We start from the raw sequence: 25,482 nt of genomic DNA on the forward strand, positions 1-25,482 counted from the left end.
CCCTAACGAGATGGATTGGCCAGGTGACATCATTGATGGACTCAAGTGTGGCAGCGGTAGTGAGGTTGGCCCAGGATCGGACATTGTTTCCTTCTGCTGCGCAAGGGATTGCTATGAGTCAGTTCCGACTCAATGGCACCTGACAACAACAAATATAGGGTTGCCAGGAGTCAGAAATTTGACTAGGTGAAAGTTTTATGTGGGGTTTAAAATTTTTCATGGAAAAATTACAGTATCTTTTGATTCCACTTCTCTGTGAACATTTTGAAGTCACTTAGTATAGTCAAGGATAGAGAGGGTTTATAATGTGTTTTGGACCAATGCTTCTACATTTCCAGTAAATAAATCTGAGAGGAAATGAATAAAGCATTATAAATATATGAAATTCATTGACCTATGATTCATTATTATAAGTGACATTTATTTTTATTATTTTAAATGCACCTTTATTCTTTGTAGATAAAATGACCATAAAGAGAGCTTTATGAAATTTTCTGAAGAATCACAGATAAATGAAAACCATTTTTTTTTTAACATGCTGAAACAACAGGGACAACTATGAATCACATATTAGTACACAATTTTCACAATTTATTCTTCTCCTACTTATGATTCATCATTAATGTTAAGAAGTATTTCTATTTATTAAAGGAAACTTGAATTATATCAAGGATAAAATAAAGGCATACACACACATAAATAGATTTTAATGAATAGACATTAGGATATTCTAATACAGAGTAATAAACACAGAAATTTTAACTTAACAAAATTCAGAGTGTTTACTGTTTTTCAGGACTCCTGGTATGATGCTGTAGGGTCACTACTAAACTGCAAACCACAAGATCTGTAGTTTGAACCTCCCAACAGCTCCTCAGAAACCCTATGCAGGGTCACTATGAGTCAGAATCGACTAGACTGCACTTAACAATGATTTACAACGAGCTCTGGTAGTGTAGTTGTTACGAATAGGCTGTGAACATTAAGGTCAGCAGTTCGAAACTATCAGCTGTTCCATGGGAGAAAGATGTGAGGCGTTCTGCTCCCATAAAGATTTACAGCCTCGGAAACCCTGTACAGGGTAGCTATGAGTCAGAACCGATTCCACAGCACACAACAACAACAAGCTAGTAACAATAAGTAAAATTTCATATAACTTACTATTCAACAGGTAGAGTCCTGATGTTTCCCTACAGGAATAATTCATTAGACCTCAAAGTCGTTTAGAACCTTTCTTGTGGACAATGAACACAATGCCTTTCCTCTTCAATTTGTCATTTCTAGCATAGTAAACCATATGATTATCAGATTCAAATTGGCCAATGTAAATCCATTTCAGCTCACTAATGCTGTGATTTTAATACATTCCACTTAATTCTTGACAACTTCAAATTTCCATAGATTTCATACTTCATACATTCCATATTCCTATTGTTAATGGATGTTTGCTGCTCTTTCTTTCCATTTTGAATGGTGCCAGTTCAGCAAACGAAAGTCTTGAAAGCTTTGCTGCATTCTGGTCATTAAGATCAACTGCTTTGTGGAGGCAGCCATTCCCTAAAACTATTTTAATATCTTCTAAACTGAGGGACTCATCTTCCAGAATAATATCTGACAATGTTACACAGCTATTCATAAGGTTTTCAGTAGATAGACATTTATAAGTGGTCCACATCCCCTTCTTATTCTGTCTTAAGCCTGAAAAACTGCTGAAACCTGACCTACATGGATGTTGTTATTTTTGTTAAGTGCTGTCGAGTCAGTTCTGACTCATAAGAGAACCGGTACAGGGTTTAAAGGAGTTGCTGGTGGGTTTGAACCCCAGACCTTGTAGTTAGCAGTCCAGGGTTTATCCTACAATGCTACACCAGGACCTACATGGATGACCCTGCTCATATTCAAAACACTGGTGGTATACCTTCCAGCGTCACAGCAATACACAAGCCAAACCGACAGGTGCATAGTTAATCAGAGGCATTAATGAGCTGAAATAGACTGGTGTTGCCCATTTTTAATCAGGCAATAAAGTAATATACTGTGCGGAGAAGGACAAACTGAAGAGTAATGAAATAACGGTCAATGTCCAAAAGATCATTTTAAGGTTGCTCTTGAACTATAATGCAGTATATAATAAGAAAATATTTATATGCCTAAAAGGAAGACTAACCAATACTACTATTATTCTAATTTAAACACTAACCAATAAAGCCACTGAAGAATTCTACCAACGTCTCAGTTTGAAATTGATCACATATGCAACCAAGATGCATAGATAAGTATTGATGTCAGGTGTGTGAAAATTGGAAACAAAGAGGAAAGATCACTAGTTGAAAAACATGATGGTGGTGATAGAAGCTATGCTAGAGGTTGCATGACATGATTTTTCAAAAGCAATGGCTTTTTGAAATTGAAAATAACTTTTCTCAACAACATGAATATTGATTATATACATGGACCTCACCACAGGAATCAAACTGACTGCATCTCTGAGAAGAGATGATAGAGAAGCTCAATATAATCTGCTACAACAAGGCCAGGGGAAGAATGTGTAACAGACTACAAATTGTTCATGTGCAAACTCAGGCCGAAGCTGATGCTGAAGAAAATTTTTGAAAGTCCATGAGAGCTAAACTATGACCTTTAATATATCCCACCTGCATTTAGACATCATCACAAGAACAGAGTTGATGCATTAGACACTAATGATCAAAAACCAGAAGAGTTGTGGAATGACATCAAGTATATCATACAGGCAGAAAACAAAATATTATTTAACAGAGAATAAAGAACAAGAAAACAAAGTAGAAATCAGAAGAGACTCTGAAACTTGCTTTTGAGTATAGAAAGGCTTAGGCAACTGGAAGAAATGAGTAAGTAAAAGAGCTGAATAGAGAATTTCTAAGGGTAATTCAAGTATTATAATGAAATGTACAAAGCCTTGTACTTAGAAAAACAAAAGGGAAGAACATGTTTAGTATCTCTCAATCTGAAAGAAGTGACAAAAAATTTCAAGCTGCTCCTTGGAAATACTATACAGTCTCACTATGGGTCAGAACCGACTCGATGGCACTTAACAACAAAAACAATATTTAAAATATGTAATGGAGCAGGAAGTATCAAAAGAAAATGGAAAGAGCATAAAGTCACTGTACCAAAAGGAAATGGCCAATGTTCATTCATTTCAAGATGCAACAAATTATCAATTATAGATGGTGTTGAAGGAAGAAGAGTCGAAGTTGTACTAAAGGCATTGAAAAAAATCAAGGCTCTGGGAATTAATGAAAGGAAATAAATTAATCTCTAAAATTTATAGAAAACATCAACACCTCAAAAAGAACAACAACAACAACAAAATTAAGATGTGTGCAGAGGACATGAACAGACCATTCACCAAAGAAGACATTCAAGTGGCCAACAAACATACAAAGAAACGTTCACAATCATCAGCCATCATTGTTGTTGTTAAGTGCCAGCAAGTCAATTCTGACTTACAGCGACTCTGTATAGGGCTTCTGAGGAGCATCTCATAAGCTTGAACTGCTGACGTTGTGGTTCACACTACCTTGCTGTCTAGTGCATTAACCCACAGTGCCACACCAGGACTTCCATTAGCCATTAGAGACATGTTTTTTTTTTTTTTTTTTAAATCAAGCATTTCACCCCATCATTAATAGCAAAATTTAAAAAAAAATAAAATAAAAAACAAGAAATGCTCGCAAGGGTGTGGAGAGACTGGTATTGGCCTACACTGCTTTTGGCATTGTGAAATGGTGCAGCCACTAAGGAAAAACAGTATGGTACTTCTTCAAAAATTTGGAAATAGAAATACTGTATGACTGAACAATCCATCTACTTGGTATATATCCTCAATAAATAAGAGACACAACATGAATAGATATATATACACTTATGTCCATTGCCTCACTTATCACAATAGTAAAAAGAATGAGAGTCTAAATGTCCATCAATGAAAGAATGTATAGACAAACTTTGGTACATACATGCAATGGAATACTATGCAACGTTGAAGAATAACAATGAATCTGTGAAACATCTCCTAACATGGATAAAACTGGAGGACCCTTATGCCAAGTGGAATTAGTTCATCACAAAAGGATAAATATTGTATGAGATCACTATTGTAAAAGTCAAGAAAGATTTCATGCTAAAAGACATTCTTTAATGGTTACCAGGGATAGGAGGGAAGGGATAGAAATTCACTAACTACAGGGTGATGTTGGTCATGTTACCTCAGATTGCTTCTGGGTAACAGTGAAGCTGTATATGGTTTCCGAAGCTGTAAATCTATATGGGCAAAGAAAGCCTCAACTTTCTCCCAGAGAGTTGCTATTGGATTCAGACTGCTGTCTTTGCAATTAGCAGCCCTATGCATAAAACACTGTGTGTACAGGCTAAAGGGTTGTTGTTGTTTGGAAAGATTGAGTCGGTACCAACCCATAGCAACTTTATGCACAACAGAACGAAAGACTGCCCAGCTCTGGGCCAACCTCACTACTGTTGCCACGCTTGAGTCTATAGATGCTGCCACTTGGCTAATCCATCTCGTTGGGGGACTTCCTCTTTTTCTCTGACCCTCCACCTTACCAAACATGATATCATTCTCCAGTGACTGCTCCCTCCTGACAATATGTCCAAAGTATGAGAGATGAATTTTGGCCATCTTGGCCTCCAAGGAGCACTCTGGTGGCACTTCTCCCAAAATGGATCTATTGGCTCTTTTGGCAGACCATGGCTGTTAGGAGATGTTTCACAGATTCATTGTTATTCTTATTAATATTTAATATTTCAATATTATTACAGAAAGTCAATGATTACTGGGTGGGTACACTCAAAAGGTTGGTAGACATAGAATGTGGACTAAAAGTGTTTCCCTTAGAAGCACATATTTTCAATAGAAGGCAAAACTGGAGTTTGCTGAAGTCTGTGAGGAAAACATCAAAGTGGAAAGAAATTTCCTGATGTGTAGAAGTCTTGTGTTGACCTAGAGTGTAGATAAGACTCAAGTACCCAAAATTTTGATGTTGTTGTTAAGTCCTGTCAGTCGGTTCCAACTCATAGCGACCATGTATAGGGTTTCCAAGGAGCAGCTGACCTTGCGGTTCAAACCAACCTTGTAGTCCAGTGCATTAACCCACAGCGCCATACCAGGACTCCCGAAATATTCATTGTTATGTTGCTGTTATTTGTCGTGGAGTCGGTTCCAACTCATAGTGACCAAGGTTTCCAAGGCTGTAAATCTTTACGGGAGCAGAAATCTTCATCTTTCTCCTATGAAACTGCTGACCGTGAGATTAGCAGCCCAACTCATAACCCCTCATAGCAATATATAAAACAGAATTTGCAAACTGGAAACTGCGATGTGATGTATACACATTGTTTTTGCTGCTGTTATTGTTAAGTGCTGTCAAGTCAGTTCTGACCCATAGCAACCCTGTATAGGGTTTCCAAGGAGCAGCTGGTGAGCTTGAACCACTGACCTTGAGGTACAAATGACTTTGCAGTCCAGTGCATTAACCCACAGCTCACACCAGGACTCCAAAAATATATGTATCAAAGATTGTTGGTGCTCAGATTCAAGTTCCATTGAAAGAAAGTTCCTAATTTTGCTTTCAAATATTTGAAAACCAGTCATGAATGAATTAATTAAACTGCAACAAACTCAGATCTTTAGATTTAACTCAGCCTTCTGTGTTAGTACCAAAACAGATAAAGGGGAATTCCTTTTCTAGAGTAATATTACCTATCTTACTTTCCACTGTTCTTTAACACGCAATATCTTGCATAAAATCATTAACTGTAAGACACACAAAGAAGTAGAAAAATATGATCCATCAGACAGGAAACAAAGTAATAGAGAGGAATATATAGATCATGAATATACTGGAATTAGCAGATTAGAGGCTTAATATAAGAGAATTAATGAAAAGAAGGATTTGAAAAGGTAATGATTAAGATTTTCCAAAGTTGATGAAAGACTGCAGCCTACATTTACAAGAAGATTAGCAAAGTCTAAGCAGGAAATATGCAACCATTTAGTCAAACTATTAAATATCAAACATAAAAAGGTTATTTTACAATTACAGGGGAAAAATTACAAATATCATTCCAGAAAAGTATTTTATTTTCAGAAACAATGGAGGTAAAAACAGAAAAGAAAATCATCTTTAAAGTACTGAGAAAAAGGGAAAAAAAGTTAATCTATGAATAAATTTGAATACGTATGGTGAAAGAATACAACCCTGGCACACACCTTTCCTGATTTTAAACCATTCACTGTTCTCTTGTTTTGTTCCATCAACTACCTCTAGCTCTGTGTACAGATTCCTCTTGAGCACAATTAAGTGTTCTGGAACACTCGTTCTCCACAATGTTGTCCACAGCTTGACATAAGCCATACAATAAAAAATCTTTGTGTAGTCAATAAAACACAGGTAAACATCTGGAGTCCTGGAATGGCACCGTGGGTTAATGTGCTAGACTGCAAAATTGGTTTGAACCACAATGTCAGCGGTTCAAGCTCAGCAGCAACTCCTCAGAAACCCTACACAGGTCGCTGTGGGTCAAAACCAACTCGATGACACTTAACAACACACATCTTTCTGATATTCTCTGCTTTCAACCAAGATCCATCTGATGCCAGTGATGATATCCCTCTTTCCATGTCCTTTTCTAAATCCAGCTTTAATCTCTGAAAGTTCTCTGTCAATGCATGGCTGCAGCCATTTTTGTATTATCTTTAGTAAAATTTTACTTGCATGGGATATCAATGATATTGTCTGATAATTTCTTCATTCCCTTGGGTTACCTCTCTTAATAATGGATGCAGATAAGGATCTCTTCCTGTTAGTTTCCCAGACAGTTGTCTTCCAAATTTCTAGGCATACATGAGTGAGTGCCTCCAGTGCCACCTCACTTTGCTGAAAGATTTCCATTTGTATTCCATCAATTCCCGGTACCTTGTTCTTTGCAAATGACTTCAATGTACCTAAGACTTCATCTTTCAGGATCATTGACTCTTAATCATGTGCTATTTCTTGAAATGGTTGTACACTGACCATTTCCTTTTGGTACAGTAATTCTCTGTTGTTGTTGTTGTTGTTAAGTGCCATCGAGTCAATTCAGATCCATAGCAACCCTGTATAGGGTTTCCAAGGAGCGGTTGGTGAGCTTGAACCACAAAGCTTGCAGTTTAAACGACTTTGCAGTCTGATGCATTAACCACAGCGCCACATGAGGACTCCTGTCTCTGTAGTCCTTCGATATTTTTTTCATGTTTTATGCATCATTCAATAATCCTTCAATGCCTCAAGTCAAGGCTTGATTTTTTTCTTCAGTTCCCTCAGCTTGAAAAATGCTGAGTGTGTTGTTCCCTTTTGGTTTTTTAATGTCAGGTCTTTCACATTTAGCTATAATATTTCACTTTGGCTTCTCAAGCTTCCTTTTGAAATTTTCAATATCCTTCATTCCACCATCTCTTCTGAATTTGGCTTGAATTTCTGGTGGCTCCCAGTTGGCTTATTGCTGAAACAGTTTTAAAACTATCTTTAGAAAAATTTTATTTGAATGTGATGTTAATGGCATTGTTTGATAATTTGTACATTTATTGTGTCACCTTTCTTTGGAATGGGCATATAAATGAATCCCTTTCTTTCAGTTTGCCATATCTTACAAATTTCTCAACATAGACAAACGAGTCCCTATAGTGTTGCATTAGTTTTTTAAGACATTTCCATTGATATTCCATCAATTTCTGGACCCTTGTTTTTGCCAATGCCTTCTGTGATGCTTGTTCTTCCTTCAATTCCATCATCTCTTCATTATATGTAATCTCTTGAAATGATTGAACATCGTTCAATTATTTTTGGCACCGTGACTCTGTGTATTCTCTCCATCTTCTTTAGATGCTTCTTGTATTGTTCAATATTTTGTCCATAAAATCTTTCAGTATTGGAATCTAAGGCTTGATTTTTTTTACCCCATAATTCTTTCTGCTTGATGAATACTGAGTATGTTCTTTCTATTTGGTTTTCTAACTCCAAGGCTTTGGACAACTCATTATAATAATTTAGTTTTTCTTCTGAACTATTCTTTGAAATGTTCTGTTAATTTTTTTTTTACTCCACCATTTTTTCCAGTTGCTATAGCTTTTCCATTTGCAAGAGCAAGTTTCAGCATCTCTTCTGATGTCAATGTTGGTCTTTTCATTCATTCTTGTCTTTTTAATGACCTTTTGCTTTCTTCATGTATATTGTTCTTGCTGTCATCCACTAGCGATCTGGTCATTGGTCATTAGTGTTTATTGCATCAAATCTGTTCGTGGGATTGCTTCCAAATTCATCTGGGATGATTTTTTTTTTTTTTTTTGACTCTTGTTGACTTGTTCTACTTTTCCTCAGCTTCAACCACAAATGTGCATATGAGTAACTGATGATATGTTCAACCAGTCAGCCCGTGAATTAATTTTGAGTGATGACATTGAACTTCCCCACTATCACTTTCCACAGAGATATTCTATTTGATTTCTGTCTGTTATATCTGGTGAAATGCAGGTGTATACTAGCCATTTCTGTTCTATAAAAAGAGAGAGAGAGGAAGAAAAAAGTTACTTAACAATGAATAAGTTGTTGGCCTTGCAAATATCTATCATACAATCATAAACATCTATCATACAATCTCCAACATCATTTGTATCATGAAAGTCATATTTTCTTACAGCTGACAACTCTTTTTTGTTCCCAACTTTTGCATTCCAGTCACCAGCAACTATAATTCATCATTGTTCCATGTTTGATCAATTTAAAACTGATGAAGTGGTTATAATTCTTCCATTTTTGCATCATGGCTTTAGTGGTTGGTATATAAATTTGAATAACAATCACATTAATTGAAAGGATTATAATTCAAGATAGATCTTGAAATAATCGTTTGGATAATGAATACAGTGCTATTCCTCTGTAAGTTAAGTAACTGTCCAATTCAAAATGGCTAATACCATAAATATCAATATTTATGCATGCTATTTCATTTTTGACAACTGCCAATTTTCCAAGACTCATACTTTTTGTATTCCAAGGTCTGATTATTAATGATTGCAAATGTATTTATTCTCATTTTGAATCTTACCCCATCAACAAATGAAGGTTCTGAGAGCTTTGCTCTATCCACATCATTTGGGTTGACTTTATTTTGAGGGAGCCTTCTAATTTGAGGATTTCATCTCCTGGAACTGTTTCAGACAGTGTCCTATTACTATTTGTAATGTTTTCAGAGACTCCTTTTTCAGAAGTGGTCTGCCTCTTACTTCTTCCTAAGTTGTCTTAGTCTGGAAGATCCACTGAAACCTGTCCACCATGGGTAACCTTGCTGGGATTTGAAATATGGGTGGTATAATTCTAGCATATATGCAGCATAGAAGCAACCATAGTATATCAAATTCACAGAGCATGGTATACATATCCTGGTACACCCAAATGTTGAATAAATTATGTATCAGCTTGAGTGCTCAATTATGCTAAAATATAATATATTCATGTTTGGGGGCTATTTCTTTAACTCAGAAATCTATGGTTTGTAATCAGTGTTATTTCAATTTTATGTCATAATTTTTTTCAATAGTGAAGTAATAAATAAATTGTGGGTGCCCTTCTATATGTCATTTTCAGGACAAATTTGGATGAGATTCTAATATATAAATTTTCATTTCCAGAGAACTTTAGCTAGTCTAATCTAGCTATATTATAGATTCTAACTTAAAATGTAGTATCAAATTTAATTTGTTTAAGAGAATTTAAATTTAAGAGAATATTATCAAAGTACAAAATATTATAAAAAATACTATTTTTTAGTGAAAGAATTAAAGGTAACATAGGTAAATATTATTATATACACATGAAGACACAATGTATAAATAGATGGACAAATTGAAATGGGACAGGAGGTAGAGTGGAACTATGATCACGAATATATGTTTATAGGTTTGAAACATGATATTTCTACATGTATATTTACATATGCTGCAAATATATCTATCAGTGTGGTAGAGTTTGTTGTTGTTTTTAAGTGCCATGAAGACAATTGTGACTCAGAGCAACCTTGTATAGGATTTCCAAGGAAAGACTGATGGGTTTGAACCACCAACCTCATAGTTAGCAGTCCAGTGTTTATCTTATAGTGCCACACCAGAACTAGAATGTGGTGGAGCACATGGGAGCAAAATGATGAAAACTTCTGAGACTTTACCCCACACTTGTTGCTGTTGGTAAGTGCCATCAAGTCGATTCCAACCCATAACAATCCTGTATAGGGTTTCCAAGGAGCAGCTGGTGAGCTTGAACCACCAACCTTGCAGTTCAAACGACTTTGCAGCCTGACACATTAGCCCACAGCACCACACCAGGACTCCACCTTGGAGGGAATGAATCACTGGATTTGGAGGCTCAAACCATAGTCTCAGGTGACACCAAGGTCAATTGACATAACATACTCCACAAAGTCAATGTTTTATATTCTGCTTTGCTGAGTAGTGATAATCATCTAGAGTGCTATGGTCTCTCCCTGTCTGGAGGAAAGAGAAGTGAATAAGTGGAAAAGAGATTAAAGCAATCAGCTAAATGGACTGATGGATCATGCAACCATTCTTTACAACTCTGAAATCAGAAGAACTAGACAGTGTCTAAGCCACCACTACTATTTGCTATGAAAGGGACCATATTAGAAAGTCTTGGATACAGTAGGAGATAAAGGTTAAACAAAACTCAAAACCATAAAAAGACCAATATTTCTAGCTGAATAAAAACTCAAAAAAACCCTTAACCCCCTTCAGGTCTGGAAATGAACTCACACATATGGCTTAATTTTCAGCCAAGTGAAAGGTCTAAGAAGGGAACAAAAATACTTTGGAGGTTTGTACACCTTAGGATAATCAACTATTGGAATTCAAAAGGACAGCATTTATCCACAGGCAAAGTTCAGAATGGTTAGGAAAGAAAGAGAAGTAGAAATAGGAAACACAGGAGGAAGAGAGATAAGTGATGTTACATTATGGAGAGTGCATCAAGGACATGAAAGAAAATGTGTAGGAATTATTGAATGGAAAACTGATTTATTATGTAAACTGTCACCCGATTCACAATAATACATTTAAAAAGACACAAAAAAATCAAAATAAGCATACATTGTACATCTTATTTTGAGTTATGCCACATCAGCAAATGAAGGTCAAGGATACTTTCCTTCATCCAGATCATTAAGAAAAATGTAGGTTGATTCTACTTTGAGGAGACAGTTTTTTCCTAGTCATACTTTGAATGACTTACAACCTGAGGGGCTTATCTTCCAGCATGGGATCAGACAATGTTTCACCACTATTCATAAAGTATTAAGTGACTAATATTTCAGAAGTAGTCTGCCCTTTCTTTCTTTCTTTCTTTCTTTCTTTCTTTCTTTCTTTCTTTCTTTCTTTCTAGTCTGTGTTAGGTAGGAAGTTCCACTGAAACTTGTCTACCACAGGTAACCATTCTGATATTTGAAATACTTGTTTTTAAAATACTTGTGACATAAGTTCCAGTATCACAGAAATATGCAAGCCTTTACATTATGACAATCTCAAAGATCAAAGACTACAACATTTAGATGAATTGCACCTCAAGGTAAATAAAACAAAATTTCTCACACCTAGATCAATAAATAACATAATGGTAAGTGAAAAAAAAATTAAGTTGTCAAAGACTTCATTTTGCTTGGATTCACCATCAACACTACAGAAGCAGCAGATAAGGAAGTAAATGACATATTGCATTATGCAAAACTACTGCACAAGACCTCTTTAAACTGATCAAGAACAAAGATATCAGTTTGAGGAGTAAGATGAGATGGACTCAAGCCATGGTAATGTCAAAAGCTTCATATGCATGTGAAAGTTAGACAATGAATAAGGAAGACCGTGGAGCAACTGATGGATTTGTGTTATGGTGTTGGAGTAGAATATTGAAAGTACAAAGTACTGCTAGAAAAAAAAAAAAAAAAAGTGAATCTGTCATGAAAGAAGCATAGTCAGAATGCACTTTAGAAACCATGATGGTGAGACTTCATCAGTCATACTTTGGACATGCTGTCAAGGAGGACCAGTGCTTGGAGAAGGTTATCATGCTTGGAAACGTGAAAGGTAAAAGAAAAAGATGAATACCCCACCAATGAGATGGGTTGGCACTGTGGCAACAGCAATAGGATCAACTGTAACAATAATCATGAGGCTGGCTCCATAATGGAGAGTGTTTTTTCTGTTGTACGTAGGCTTATTCTGAGTCAGAGCCAACTCAGTGGTACCCAATAACAACAGCAGCCAGATCATTCACTTAGTGACACTGTAAGGACATGCACATCTTGCATTATAGAGACATCACACTTGATAAATAATTTAAAATACATCTTCATGGCAGTGATATATGAACAAGAAAATCAGACAAAATCTTCAGTTTGTGAAATTGCAATTTTAGATGTCTTTTTTATTTAAAATATTTTTTTAAGGATGTAAGAGTATTTAAATTATGTTTGTTTTTTTTTCTTTCATTTTACTCTTTTCATCAGGATATGTATAATACAAATTTACTGATAATTTTACTATCTGGATGATTTTGAAAAAACAAAGACCTCCTAGCTAGTCTTTCTTTTTCTAAATACCTTTAACCATTTGCTATCAAATAGATTCCCACTATAGAGAACCCATATTAGAGTAGAACTGTACTTCAAAGGTTTGTGATGGCTAATTTTTTTTTAATTACATTGCCAGTTTTTTCTACTGAGACATACCTTGTTGTTGTTGTTGTTGTTAAGTGCTGTTGAGTCAGTTCTGACCCATAGCAACCCTGAATAGGGTTTCTGAGGCTTTTGTAAATCTTTACGGGAGTAGAAAGTCTCATCTTTCTCCCGCAGAATACCTTAGTGGACTCTAAAATTCAATTTGTGGTAAACAGCCAAGTGCATTAACTGTTTATACAATACAGGGACTCAATTTACCCCTAAAAAGCCCAAACCCACTTTTGGTCTGGTTGATTCCAACTTATAGCATTTCTATAGGACTGTGTACAATTGCTCCATAGATCTTCTGTGATTATAAATCTTTACAAGGGCACATAGCTCATCTTTCTTCCATGTTTTGAATTGGGGGATTTGAACTGCCAAACTGTGGTTAGCAGACAAATGCTCAATCCAGCATGCCACAAGTGCTCCTTTAAACTACTTGTTACTCCCTCTACTCATAGTAATGTTATGCAGAACAGAATGAAATACCACCAGGTTCTGCACCATCCTCACAATTGCTGTTATGTTTGAGCCCATTGTTGCTGCAGTGTGTCAATCTGTCTCATTGAGACTCTTCCTCTCTTTCAATGACCCTTGACTTGACCAAGCAAGATGTCTTTCTCCAGGGACTGGTCCATCTTAATAACATGCCTAAATTATGTGAGATGAAGTCTCATCAGTCATACTTCTTAAGGAACAATCTGACTGTACTTCTTCTAACTTATATTTGTTTGTTCTTCTAGCAGTCCATGATAATTTCAATATTCTCTTCCAACACTTTAATTTAAATGCATCAATTCTTCTATGCTCTTCCTTATCCATTGTCCAACTTTCACACATATATGAGGTGATTGCGAATATTATGGGCTGTCTCAGATGCACCTTAGTCCTCAAACTGACATCTTTTCTGTTTAACACTTTAAAGAGGTCTTCCACAGCAGATTTCCTTTATGCAATACTTCTTTTCATTTCTTCACTATTGCTTCCATGAATGTTGACTGTGGATTCAAACAAAATGAAATATTTGATGATTTCAATCTTTTCTCAATTTATCATGTTGTTTTCATTGGCTTGGGTACCACTCATAGTGAGCCTGTATATAGCTTCTGAGGATGTACATTTTTAAAGGAGCAGAAAACCTCATCTTTCTGCCACAGAGCTGCTGGTGGCTTTAAACTGCTGACACTATTGTTAGCTGTCCAATGCTTATGCCACAGTGCCACCAGGACCTCTTTAAATGATCTCTTTTATTGCCATTGTAGACTGCTATTGAGTCAGTTCCAACTCATAGCAACCCTTCCTAAGGTTTCTGAGGAGAGGCTGGTGGGTTTCAACTGCTGCCCTTGTAGTTCAGACTGGCCTTGCAGTCCACACCAGTACTCAACTATCAATATATATGCTTATTTTTCTATATTTGTTTCAGTTATTTTTGTCATTTGGAATAAGCTCCTCTTTATTCTTGTTCTGGTAGTAATAATTCTTTGCATTATTAACAAATCTCTCCCTACCAATGGGTAGTCACATACCTACTTCCTTTTCCAGTTAATATTAGACTTGATCCTACAATGCACTTTTCAAATTTAATGTTTTCAAGTTTGAATCAAGAAACTTAAATGCCACCTACCATTCATCATGAAAAGAGCTTGGCAAATGCCCTGTGAGATAAGGTTGAAAGCCACATGGAGTGGATCTGAAACTAAATTTGAGAAAGAGAATACCTCAGATGAACAGTAGTTGAAAACACAGCTGTCCTTTCAGCCCCAACTCAGATATCTGGATCAAAGATAATGAAGAGAGCTATGGGCAATAATAAACTTTTGTTTTTCTAAACCACTGGATTTTGGAATCGATTATTGTATTAAATTATTATGGCAATATCTGTGTAATAAAAACCTCCAATCTCCCACACTCCCTTCACCAATCTTTAAACAGCTATAAAAATCTTACATATTATTTCAAGACACAGTTCCAGACCAGTCTTTTTCATAGTCATTTGTTAAGAGACTGTGGTTTTTGTTGCTGTGTGCTAAAAAAGTCCATTCAAACTCACAGCAATCCTGTAAGCGTTTTCCAAGAGTGATTTGACTGATGGGTTTGAATTACTGACCTAGATTTTAGCAGGCCAATGTCTATCCTAATAGCTTCCACTAATATCTACAATTTTTGAAATTCAATAGTGCTCAAGTACAGTCTCTAAAATTTTACAATTACTGTGTTTCAATGAATTTAATCACTATTATTCTTATATTGTAATGCTATATCCATCCTTGTATTAGATTACATTCTGCAAAGGTGACTACAGCAATATATCCCATCTCACATGCTCTTTTCTCATCCTCTTCTCTTGAATCTGGTTAGACTTCTGACTTGATTGTAAACAACAGAATGAAGTGGATGTAATGCTGCCTGACAACAAAGTCTAGATCATAAAAGGTAATGAAACTTCTGCCCTGATAATGGGACATTTGATTTTTAGCACTGAAATATTATTTAAGAAGTTTGATTACCCTGAGGCAATAACATTGTGAGGGAGTCAAGACAGGTATACAGCCCACATCAACCACCAGATATATGAGTAAATAAAACATCTGCTGATGCCAGCTCTAGGGTGTAGAGTCAATATCAGTCATCAAATTTTTCCAGCAGAGACAATCTAAACCTTGAGTCACAGAATTCATGTGAACAAAAATGACTGTTCTAAGCAACAACATGTTGGAGATTTTTGTTACACAGTGACAGTAATGGAGAATTCTTTAATTATATAATATCATTTATAATGCATTTATTGTTACATAAGCCTCTAGAGTCTGTGACCAGGAACATTTGGTCTCCCTGCTTCTCCTCTATAAAGAGGAGATGCAAACTAATCAGATTTGAAGACTCTAGTTAGGCCATCACTATCAATAGATGAGGTCATCAAATTAAAAGACAATACCAAAGAATATGAAATGGTCTTTCTCTGTGGTGAAGATTTCAGGCCACTCCCACATAGGATAACATATGTCCATCGTATTTTATCCTTTAGTAACTTCTCCAAAGTTATTAACCATATTATGTAAATTATAAAGATTCAGGTCATGAACTACAGAAGAGAAAAGACCACTAGAAAAAGATCTATTGCTGAAGTCAATTACAACTTATGGAAACAACATATGTTAGAGTAAGACTGCTTGATAGGGTTTGCTTTTCTGCAATCTTTATGGATGCAAATCACCAGGCTTTTATTCCATAATGCACCTGGATAGATTTTAACCATCAATCATTACATTAATAATTGAGCACAAACCATTTGCACCACTTAATTTAGGCCAATATTCTAGTCCAACTCTACATTATTCCTAAAATCAAGGTTTGAGGTTACCACACATCTGTCAGATTCTCACACTGTTTTGCCTTATGTGTTGTTGTGATTCTGGAAGTGATACCACCAGTATTTTAAAACATCATCAAGGTCACCCATGTTGGACAGGTTTCAGCAACATTTCCAAAGACAGTGGAGGAAGGAGAAGCAGACCATTTCTGAAAGGTTAGCCATTGAAAACCTTATGAATAGCAGCTGAACGTATCTAATATAGTGCTTGAAGATAAGTCCCTCAGGTTTGGAGACACTCACAATACAAGTCCTGTGAAAACAAGAGGAAGAGCTGCTTCTTCAAAGTAGAATTGACTGTAATGATGTGGAAAGAGCAAAGTATTTGAGACCTTCACTTCCTGACGGGGCATGGCACAAAATAAGAACAGCTCCAAATATGGGTCTCTTGTTAAGCCATAGTGAAGAACTGTTATCAGGTCTGATGTGAGGACTGGAAATGTAAAGGTGGACATTTTATAGCAAGGAGGAGAGTGATTAACCTTTCAGTCTAGGAGCGGAGGACCCTGGGACCATCAATGGAGAAGAGCAGAGAGCGGGACCCTACCCAGAGAAGCAGTGATGCCTGAAATGGAGGCAGGGATGATGACGTGAAGAGATGGAGTGGCTGGGGACTTGAGATCCAGAGAGGGAAAGGGGCTGCATGCTGAGGACCGTGGGGGGCGGGGGGTGGCAGGCTTGCAGGGTATACCTTTTGGTTGGGTGATGATGTATGGACGGGATGGTAACTATGGCAATGAGACGATGTATGATAGAATGAATGTAAAACTATTGCTCTCCCAGGAAAACTATCACACAATTATTAAAATTAAAAAAAAGAACAGCTGCAAATGTCATTTGTAATCAGAACATTTGTTGTTGCTGTAAAGTGCCGTCAAACCAGTTTCAACTCATAGCAACCCTGTATAGGATTTCCAAGGAGCAGCTGGTGGGTTTGAACTGCCAAACTTGTAGTTAACAGTCCTGTGTTTATCAGGAGTTAGAGCAAGTCATGTATGAAATATGAATCTAGGGACATTTGAAATTGTCAAAAATGAAATAGAATGCATGAAAATTTATATCCTAGACATTGTTGTTGTTGTTAGATTCCATTGAGTCAGTTCTGACCCATAGTAACCCTATGTGCAGCATTACTAAGTACCGCTCAATTCTGTGTCATCCTTACAACTACTGCTGCCACTGTGACAACCCATTTCATTTGGGGTCTTACTCTTTTTCGCTGACCCTCCACTTTACCAAGCATGATGTCTTTCTCCAGAGAATGGTCCCTCTTGATATATGTCCAAAGCATGAGAGACAAAGTCTGGTAAGTTTCTGAGGAGCATTATGATTGTATTGTTTTCAACACAGATTTGTTTTTTCTTCTAGAAGTCCATAGTACCTTTAATATACTTCTCCAACACTATCACTCAAATACATCAATTCTCCTATGGGTTTCCTTATTCATTGTCCAACTTTCACAATGCGTATAAGGCTATTGAAAATACTATGTCTTGAGTTAGGTGCACTTTAGTGCTCAAACTGACATCTTTGCTCTTGAAATCCATTAGTGAACTTCAATGACCTGGTACTGGCCATTTGAATCAGGCAATCCTATGGTTTGCAAACCCAGGAAAGACATGTTGAAGAGGAATGGTATCAAACTCCTCATAAACAAACAAACAAACAAACAGCATTTCCAGGTCATATTGAAGTAACATGATTTCTGTAGCAGGATAATATACCTATGCCTACAAGGAAGGCCAGTTAATATTACTATTATTCAAAATTTATGCACCAACCACTAAAGTCAATGATAGAAACATGAATTCTACCTGATTCTTTAATCTGAAATTGATCAAACATACAAACCAAGATGCTTTTTCAATAATATAATTGGTGACTCTCTCTATATATAGTCTGTTAGTTTGTCATACTGTGGTGGCTTGTGAGTTGCTGTAATTCTGAAAGCTATGCCACCAATACTTTAAATACCAGCAGGGTCACCCATGGTGCACAGGTTTCAGATAAGCTTCCAGACAAAGACAGACTAGGAAGCAGGAGTGACGAGCTATTCAGAATACTTAGTCACTGAAAACCTTATGAACAGCAAAGAAACAGTGTCTGACATAGTGCCGGAAAATAAGCCACTCAGGTTGGAAGGTACTCAAAATGTGACTGGGGAAGAATGGCCTCCTCAAAGTGAAACTGACTGTGATGACACGAATGGGGTAGAGCCCGTAGGAGAAAAGCCCATGGGACCTTCATTTGCTGATGGGACAAACTCAAAATAAAGAGAAACAGCTGTAAACATCCATTAATATTTGGAACATGGAATGTATGAAGTATAAATCTGAGGAAATTGGAAATTTTCAAAAATGAAATGGAACGCATAAACATCTGTATATTAGGCATATGTGAGCTGAAATGGACTGGTATTGGCAATTTTGAATCTGGCACAGCACAGGTCAGCAGTTCAAACACACTAGATGCTCCTTAGAAGCCCTAAACAGGGTGGCTATTAGTCAGAAATGGCTTGACAGAACTCAACAATAGCAACAAAAGAGGCAATTAAGTTGCCTCTTTAAGAGAGGAAAAAAACAAAACAAAACTTCTTTAAGAGAAATTCTGGTGGCACTGTGGAATAAGCATTGGACAGGTAACCACAAGGTCAGCAGTGTTCATGGTTTGGAAGGTAAATATATATATTTTAAGTAAATGATTTCCCAAATTAATTTACAATTCAGTATAATTTAAAATAAAATTGTAACTTTTTTTTAGGTCTGTCACAAGCCACTAAACCACCAGTTCTCATAGTGTATGCTGTTGTTGTTGTTCTTAAGTGCCCTAAAGTCCGTTCTGACTCAAAGCATCCCTGAGTGGTTTCCAAGGAACTGCTGGTGGGTTTGAACTGCTGACTTTGTGTTTCCTAGTCCAGTGCTAATCCTAAGCACCATATCAGAACATATATACAGCATCGTATTACATTACCTCCAGGGAAATCATCACATAAATCTTTATAACTGTTGTGCTATGTAGTACTTAAAATATTATTAAAGGAGTCCTGGTGTGATGCTATGGGTTAATGCGCTGGACTGCAAAGTCACTTTGAACGGCAACGTCGGCTGTTCAAACTCACCAGCTGCTCCTCAGAAACCCTATACAGGGTCTCTATGGGTCGGAACTGACTCTATGGCACACAACAACAACAATGGATAATAAAAAGGAGTTCAAGCTTGCCAGTCACTCCCGTCTTTCTGCTCCCATCAAGATTTTAAAAAGCCTTGGAAACCCTCATGGAATGCTGTCAAACTACATTTTATGGTTCATTACTCTTCATTACTGTTGTGTTATGCTGTATTTAAGATTTTATTAAAGTATTCCTACAGGCAGTCCTGCTATGGTGCTGTGGGATAAAACACTGGACAGTAAGGTTGATTTGAACCACAAGGTCGGTAGTTCAAACTCATGAGCAGCTCCTTGGAAACCCTATGCAGGTTCACTAAGAGTCACAACCAACTCCACAGCACATAGCTATACTAACAACACAGGTAATGTGGACTCCTGGTGTTTCTCAATCCACTGCTGATCCTATAGTGCCACACTATGAGTATAAATTGCCTGTTGTTGTTAAGAGTCATTGAATCAGTTCTGACTCATAGTAACCCTGTACAGGGTTTCCAAGGAGCTGCTCATGAGTTTGAACTGCTGACCTTGTGGTTCAAAAAGACTTTGATGTTCAGTGTTTTATCCCACAATACCACACCAGGACTGCCTGTAGAACTCCTTTAATAATATGTTAAGTACAGCAGAGTACAACAGTAATGAACAGTAATGTATTATTATATGATTCTCCTGGAGATAATATAGTATGGTGGAGTCCTAGTGTGGCGTTATAGGATAAACACTGGACCACAAAGGTCAGCGGTTTAGACTCACCAGCCACAATTCAGAAATCCTATAACAGAATCTCTATGAGTTGGAATCTATTCAATGGCATATAATAACAACAACATAGTATGGTAGATTAACTATGGACCTTTGAATCAGTGATAAATTGTGATAATATCATTTTGAGCTTTTCTTTCTTCTCTGACTTTTGAACCACCTTTCTTCATGTCTGATGTTCTTGATGTGTAATAGAGCCTGCTATTCAAATAGAAACTTTTAGACAAATAATAGCACTTCATTGAGCCATGTAAATATAACATTTTATACTGATAAAAGAAATAGCATTAATAATAATTCATTCTATTAAATTAACTATCCCTTAATTGTTTTCATATTAACAGAGTAGAGAGATTCAAACCTTACATTCTTTTGATGGTGTTATACTATAGTATCACATTTTAATATAACTATTTTTACTTGTATAGTTTATTCTGGGAAAAGTCTTTTTTTCAGAACTATAATATAAAGTCATATCTACAAGTAACAGAAAGTAGATATAAAGTCAGAATTGTTTTGGCCTCTGCTTTCATAAATACACAGAGGAAGATGAAAATCAATATGGGTAAAATTTCTAAAAGGAAATTACCAGGAGAAAAGTGTGAAACAAGAAATTAAGAACCATAAAACATAGTTTGACAGCACTCCATGAGAAACCATGGTAGAGCACTAAATGTCTGCTTCCTTTTACAAAAACATTTTATAGATTTCTAAGTATTAGTTCTCCATATCAGGAAGAAACAACAGTGCAAAGTCTTTTTTTTCTTTTTCTTTCTTTCTTTCTTAAAAACAAATAATAAATCAACATAAAATCATTGGAAAGTATACATTCTTCAAACCCTTTATAATGGCTTCAAAACTAAGGTGCTAATGCAATAACTCTGCTTCTTTAGAACTTAAGTGTAATGGCTTCCTACTGCAGTTAGTGCTGGGATATGCACCATCTTTGTTGGTTTCTCTTACTAATGTCTTTATGAGTCCTTTCATTAAACTTACCTCATTTATCTTTGTTTTTAAATGTACTCTGTTGTTTTGCATAAATCTAATTGTTACTGTTTGTGGTAAAAGAAGTGATCCCTGGAGACTGATCCTCATACAGATAACTTCTTTGTTTGGGGAAAATAGTAAATTATGCTATGTAATTCATGATTACTTAAATGATCACTGGCAATGTTATTAGAGGAAAGGGTAAGACTCTGAGAGATCAAATGTCTATAGTGTCTTAACACTATGATGACAATGGAGATTACTGATTATAGGGAGAGACAACTGATTCTAAAAACACTGTGAAATGATTTTTAGGCTTTAAATGCCCAAATTAGGATTCAAAAAGTCACAAACCTCATGGAAGATCTTCTTACCCAAGTGTATATATATATATATATGTATATATATATATATATATATATATATTCCATATGGATGAATGCAAAGCCAAGTGTTTATTTGTAAAAGATACATAGCTTCAGTGAGATTTTAATTTGCATAGCAACTGGTGTCTTATATAAAGGTAATGATAATGATGGTTGTTGTTAAGTGCCTTCGAGTCAATTCTGACCCATAGCAACCCTGTATAGGGTTTCTGAGGAGCAGCTAGTGAGCTTGAACCGCTGACCTTGCAGTTCAAACGGCTTTATAGTCTGACGTATTAACCCACAGTGCCACACCAGGACTCCGATAATGATGGTAGCATCAGCTTATGGAAGGACAGCATAAATAGCTGAGGCTAAGAAAATGGAAACCCTTCTTTCCTTTATGTTTTTGTGTGGGCAGAAGCAGCCCTTAATGTAAACTTAACTAGTGATGCCAGGGTTATTCTTCATGAAATGCTTTCAATGACTTCATCTGGGGTAGTCACAACGGCATAATAAATTACTTTTTACAATTTCGTGTTCCTTTCAATTCCTCGGTATCCATTGTTTTGATTCACCATATCTCAAAACTGATCTACCTTATAAAATTGGTATGTCTCTGGACTTTACTTATAGAATGGCTACTGATAACTTCTTCCCTTTTCTGGGCTGTTTTGCTTGACCCTGTTTTGGCACAGACACCAAGACTGTATGCAAATTTTAACTCTCTACTTACAATTGGAAATTGCTTACAGTTGAAGTTTGTGTATTAATTCACTAACATGTTGTCTGTCTTAGAAGAAGCACAAGCAAATTGTTTCTTAGAAGTGAGGTTAACGAGACTTCTCTGGTACTTTGACATTTTGTCAGGAGGGACCAGTCTCTGGAGAAAAACATCATGCTTAGAAAAGTGTAAGTTCAGAAAAAAAAAAAGGAACAGCCCCAACAAGATGGATTGACAAAGCAGCAAGAACAATGGTCTCAAAAATAACAACAGCTGTGAGGATGGCATAGGAATGGACAGTGTTTCATTCTGTTGTTCATAGGGTCACTGAAAAAGAACTGACTCAATGGTATCTAACAACAACAAAGATTTTATAGTCATGTATTATGTGTTTCTAGGTATGGTGTTGGGGATAAAGAACTGAATGAAAATGTCAGTCGGAACCATAAAGTTGGCGGCTCCAACTCACCAGTTGCTCTTTGGAAATCATATACAGGGTTGCTATGAGTCAGAATCAACTCGACAGCACTTAACACGACATTAACATTATATGTGTGATGTCATTTGCTCTCTTTATGAGTCTATATGGTTTCTGGGTAAAATGGGTAAATACTGGAATTTAAGTGGGAACCATTATCCTACTGAAATGCAAAACAAAGACTATCATTTTCAAATGAGTACAAGAAAGATTTAAAAAAAAATACACAGCTGTTTAAGTTATAGTAGAAATTGTTCTGTCTCCTAGCTTTATTACTTTGAAGATCCAGTGATACTACAAGAATCTATGAAAGTATGAGATGTTTCATAGAATTTTGTTTTTTCCTGATGATGCTATCCCCAGGATTTCACTTACTATCCCCAGTCAATAATGGAATGTTATTTGCAAAAATCCAATTTTGTACTTATATGAATCAGGTGAGGATCATTTCATAATGAAGAGTTTAACTGATGTAATTATTCAATACTATTTACCAATCTTAAAATTACTCCAAATCTTAATACCAACCACAGAGCACATTTTCAAATGGATAATGTTTGTTGATTCAGGTGGATTCTGACTTATGCAAATCCCCAGGGTTCTTGATATACTGTCTAAAGAAGGTATTTGAAATGAACAAATCATTGATTTTGCAGATATCTATCATGTGTTCTCCAGCATAATTTCTATCACCAAGGCCATACTTTCCAACTACTGATTCTTCCTCTTTGTTTCCAACCTTTGCATTCCAATCACCAGTAATGATCAATACATCTTTTTTTTAATAAATGTTTTATTGTGAATTATGTGATAGTTTACATGGAAGAACATTAATTTTACATTCATTCTATCATATATCGTTTCTTTGCCATAGTTACCATCCAGTCCATGCATCATCACCCACCCAAAGGGTATACCCTGAAAGCCTTCCCACCAACCCCCACGGTCATCAGCACACAGCCCCTTTCCCTCTCTGGATCTCAAGTCCCCAGCCACTCCATCTCTCCACGTTATCTTTTCTGTCTCCATCTCAGGCCTCACTTCTTCTCTGGGTAGGGTGCTGCTCTCCATTCTTCTCCATTGATGGTCCCAGGGCACTCAGCTCCTAGACTGAAAAGTTAACCACTCCCCTCCTTGTTATAAAATGTCCACCTTTACATTTCCAACCCTCACAATCAGTCCTGATAACAATTATTCACTATTGCATCATAAGAGACCCATCTGCATTTCATTTCATCAGCCCTTCCTGGACAGGCTGGATACTATTCACTAGAGACTCTACCTTCCCCCACGCCCTCTGGATCTAGGTTCCCTCTTGAAAGCTTGTAAGCCAGTCACTTCTTGCCTTTGTACCCATCCCCCTCACCCCATTTTGGATAGCCAATGTCCAAGTTGCCCATCCCTGTCTACTCTTTGTGTGGAGGGGATGGAAATAGTTCTTGCAGCAAGGATTTGTTTCCTCTTTTGAGCTATTGCTTCCATAGGTGTAGGTCAAGTTTATCATATTGTAGCAGATGATGCTTTTTTCCTCTTCTTTCTTCTTTGGGTTGAGCTCTGATCATCCAGTCCTTGAAGCAAGGTCAAGTGGGTATTATCTGCAAGTGTGGGTGTTCTTGGATCTGTCTGTCTTCTTCTTATCAGCTGGACACTTCGCTCTCCATTCCAGTCCTCCGTGACTGTGTCATTGACTCTGAGCCCATGAGTCCCCAGGTCTTGCCACAATGCTGGCCGAACAGGTCTTCACCCAGGTTCACAGGAGTCCATTGAACGATATAGGGCTTAGCTCGCCGCCTCATTGCTCTCTTTCCCTCACTTCACCTCCCCCTATGGGTGACGTGCGTGGTCACCAATCAGAGCGTGTATTCCCATTGCGTCTTAGTCTTGGAAGAGGATTTGCACTGAAAGGACCCGACCACTAGCCTTGATGTTTCCTGGGCAAGCAACTTGCTTGTTCTGTAGAAACAGTTGGACTGCCTTTATTGTTTTGTATTTGTCCTGTAGGTCTTTCTCCCAAGAAGTATCTTCTGTTTTCCTAGCTGCTCCAGGCTGGTCCACTTGTCCTTTCAAGTGGAAAATTTCCCATTGCTGAAGATCTGGATGTGGTTTAGGCTTCCACTTATAGTCCTATGTAATGCAGAGGCTCCTCAGGAAACTTCCTTCACTAGACACATTGTAGTCCCATTTTAGGTATTCCAATCAGTTATAGGCAAAAGATGGACTTACAAGCTTTCTATGGTAATATTTCTGGCTATTCCTTTCTCTCCCCCTCCAGTGTCTATTTTATAATATAATGCACATAAAACCAAGATTCAAAAGACAGCCAAGCATCTTAACATTATTCCCCTCTTTTCCCCATTCCAACCATGTCTCAATCTCTGTATCCCAGAGCCCTATTGTTCTAAGTTGTGCCTACATCATTTTTTACCTCTGTCCCATTTAGCCCATTCAAACCTGCCTAATTTTTCTCCCATCTGCTTTGTTCTTCCATTCCCTTATCCCTTCTGATATATTGCCCCCTCCCCAAACTATCCTGTGTCTATTCCCTGCCCTGTGGTCCACCTTCCCCTCCCTCCCCTAACCCTACCCCTACGTCCCAGCAACCAGCTAAGAATCCACTTTAGTGGATTAGTATGGGTTCTTTTTCTTAGTCTTTTACAGTAGTGGTCCTATGCAGTATTTCTCCTTTTGTGACTGATTAATTTCACTCAACATAATGCCCTCAAAGTTCATCCATGTTAGGTAGTGGCATGTAGCTTTCTTGTTCTTTTTCAAGGTAGCATAATATTCCATTGTGTGTATGTACCACAGCTTG

General features: G+C 36.9%; 1 protein-coding gene across 1 annotated transcript in view; it reads right to left on the bottom strand.

Moving 5' to 3' along the window:
• LOC102842677 (60S ribosomal protein L35-like) overlaps window positions 1-22,033 on the bottom strand; it is a 43,602-nt gene extending 21,569 nt beyond the window's left edge. Inside the window, exon 1 of the mRNA XM_006872723.1 lies at window positions 21,993-22,033. Coding sequence (XP_006872785.1) covers window positions 21,993-22,033 — 41 coding nt within the window. The remainder of the gene's footprint in view (window positions 1-21,992) is intronic.
• Between the last annotated feature and the right edge of the window lie 3,449 nt (window positions 22,034-25,482).

Source organism: Chrysochloris asiatica, unplaced genomic scaffold (genome assembly GCF_000296735.1).
Source record: "Chrysochloris asiatica unplaced genomic scaffold, ChrAsi1.0 scaffold00211, whole genome shotgun sequence".
Taxonomy (NCBI): domain Eukaryota; kingdom Metazoa; phylum Chordata; class Mammalia; order Afrosoricida; family Chrysochloridae; genus Chrysochloris; species Chrysochloris asiatica.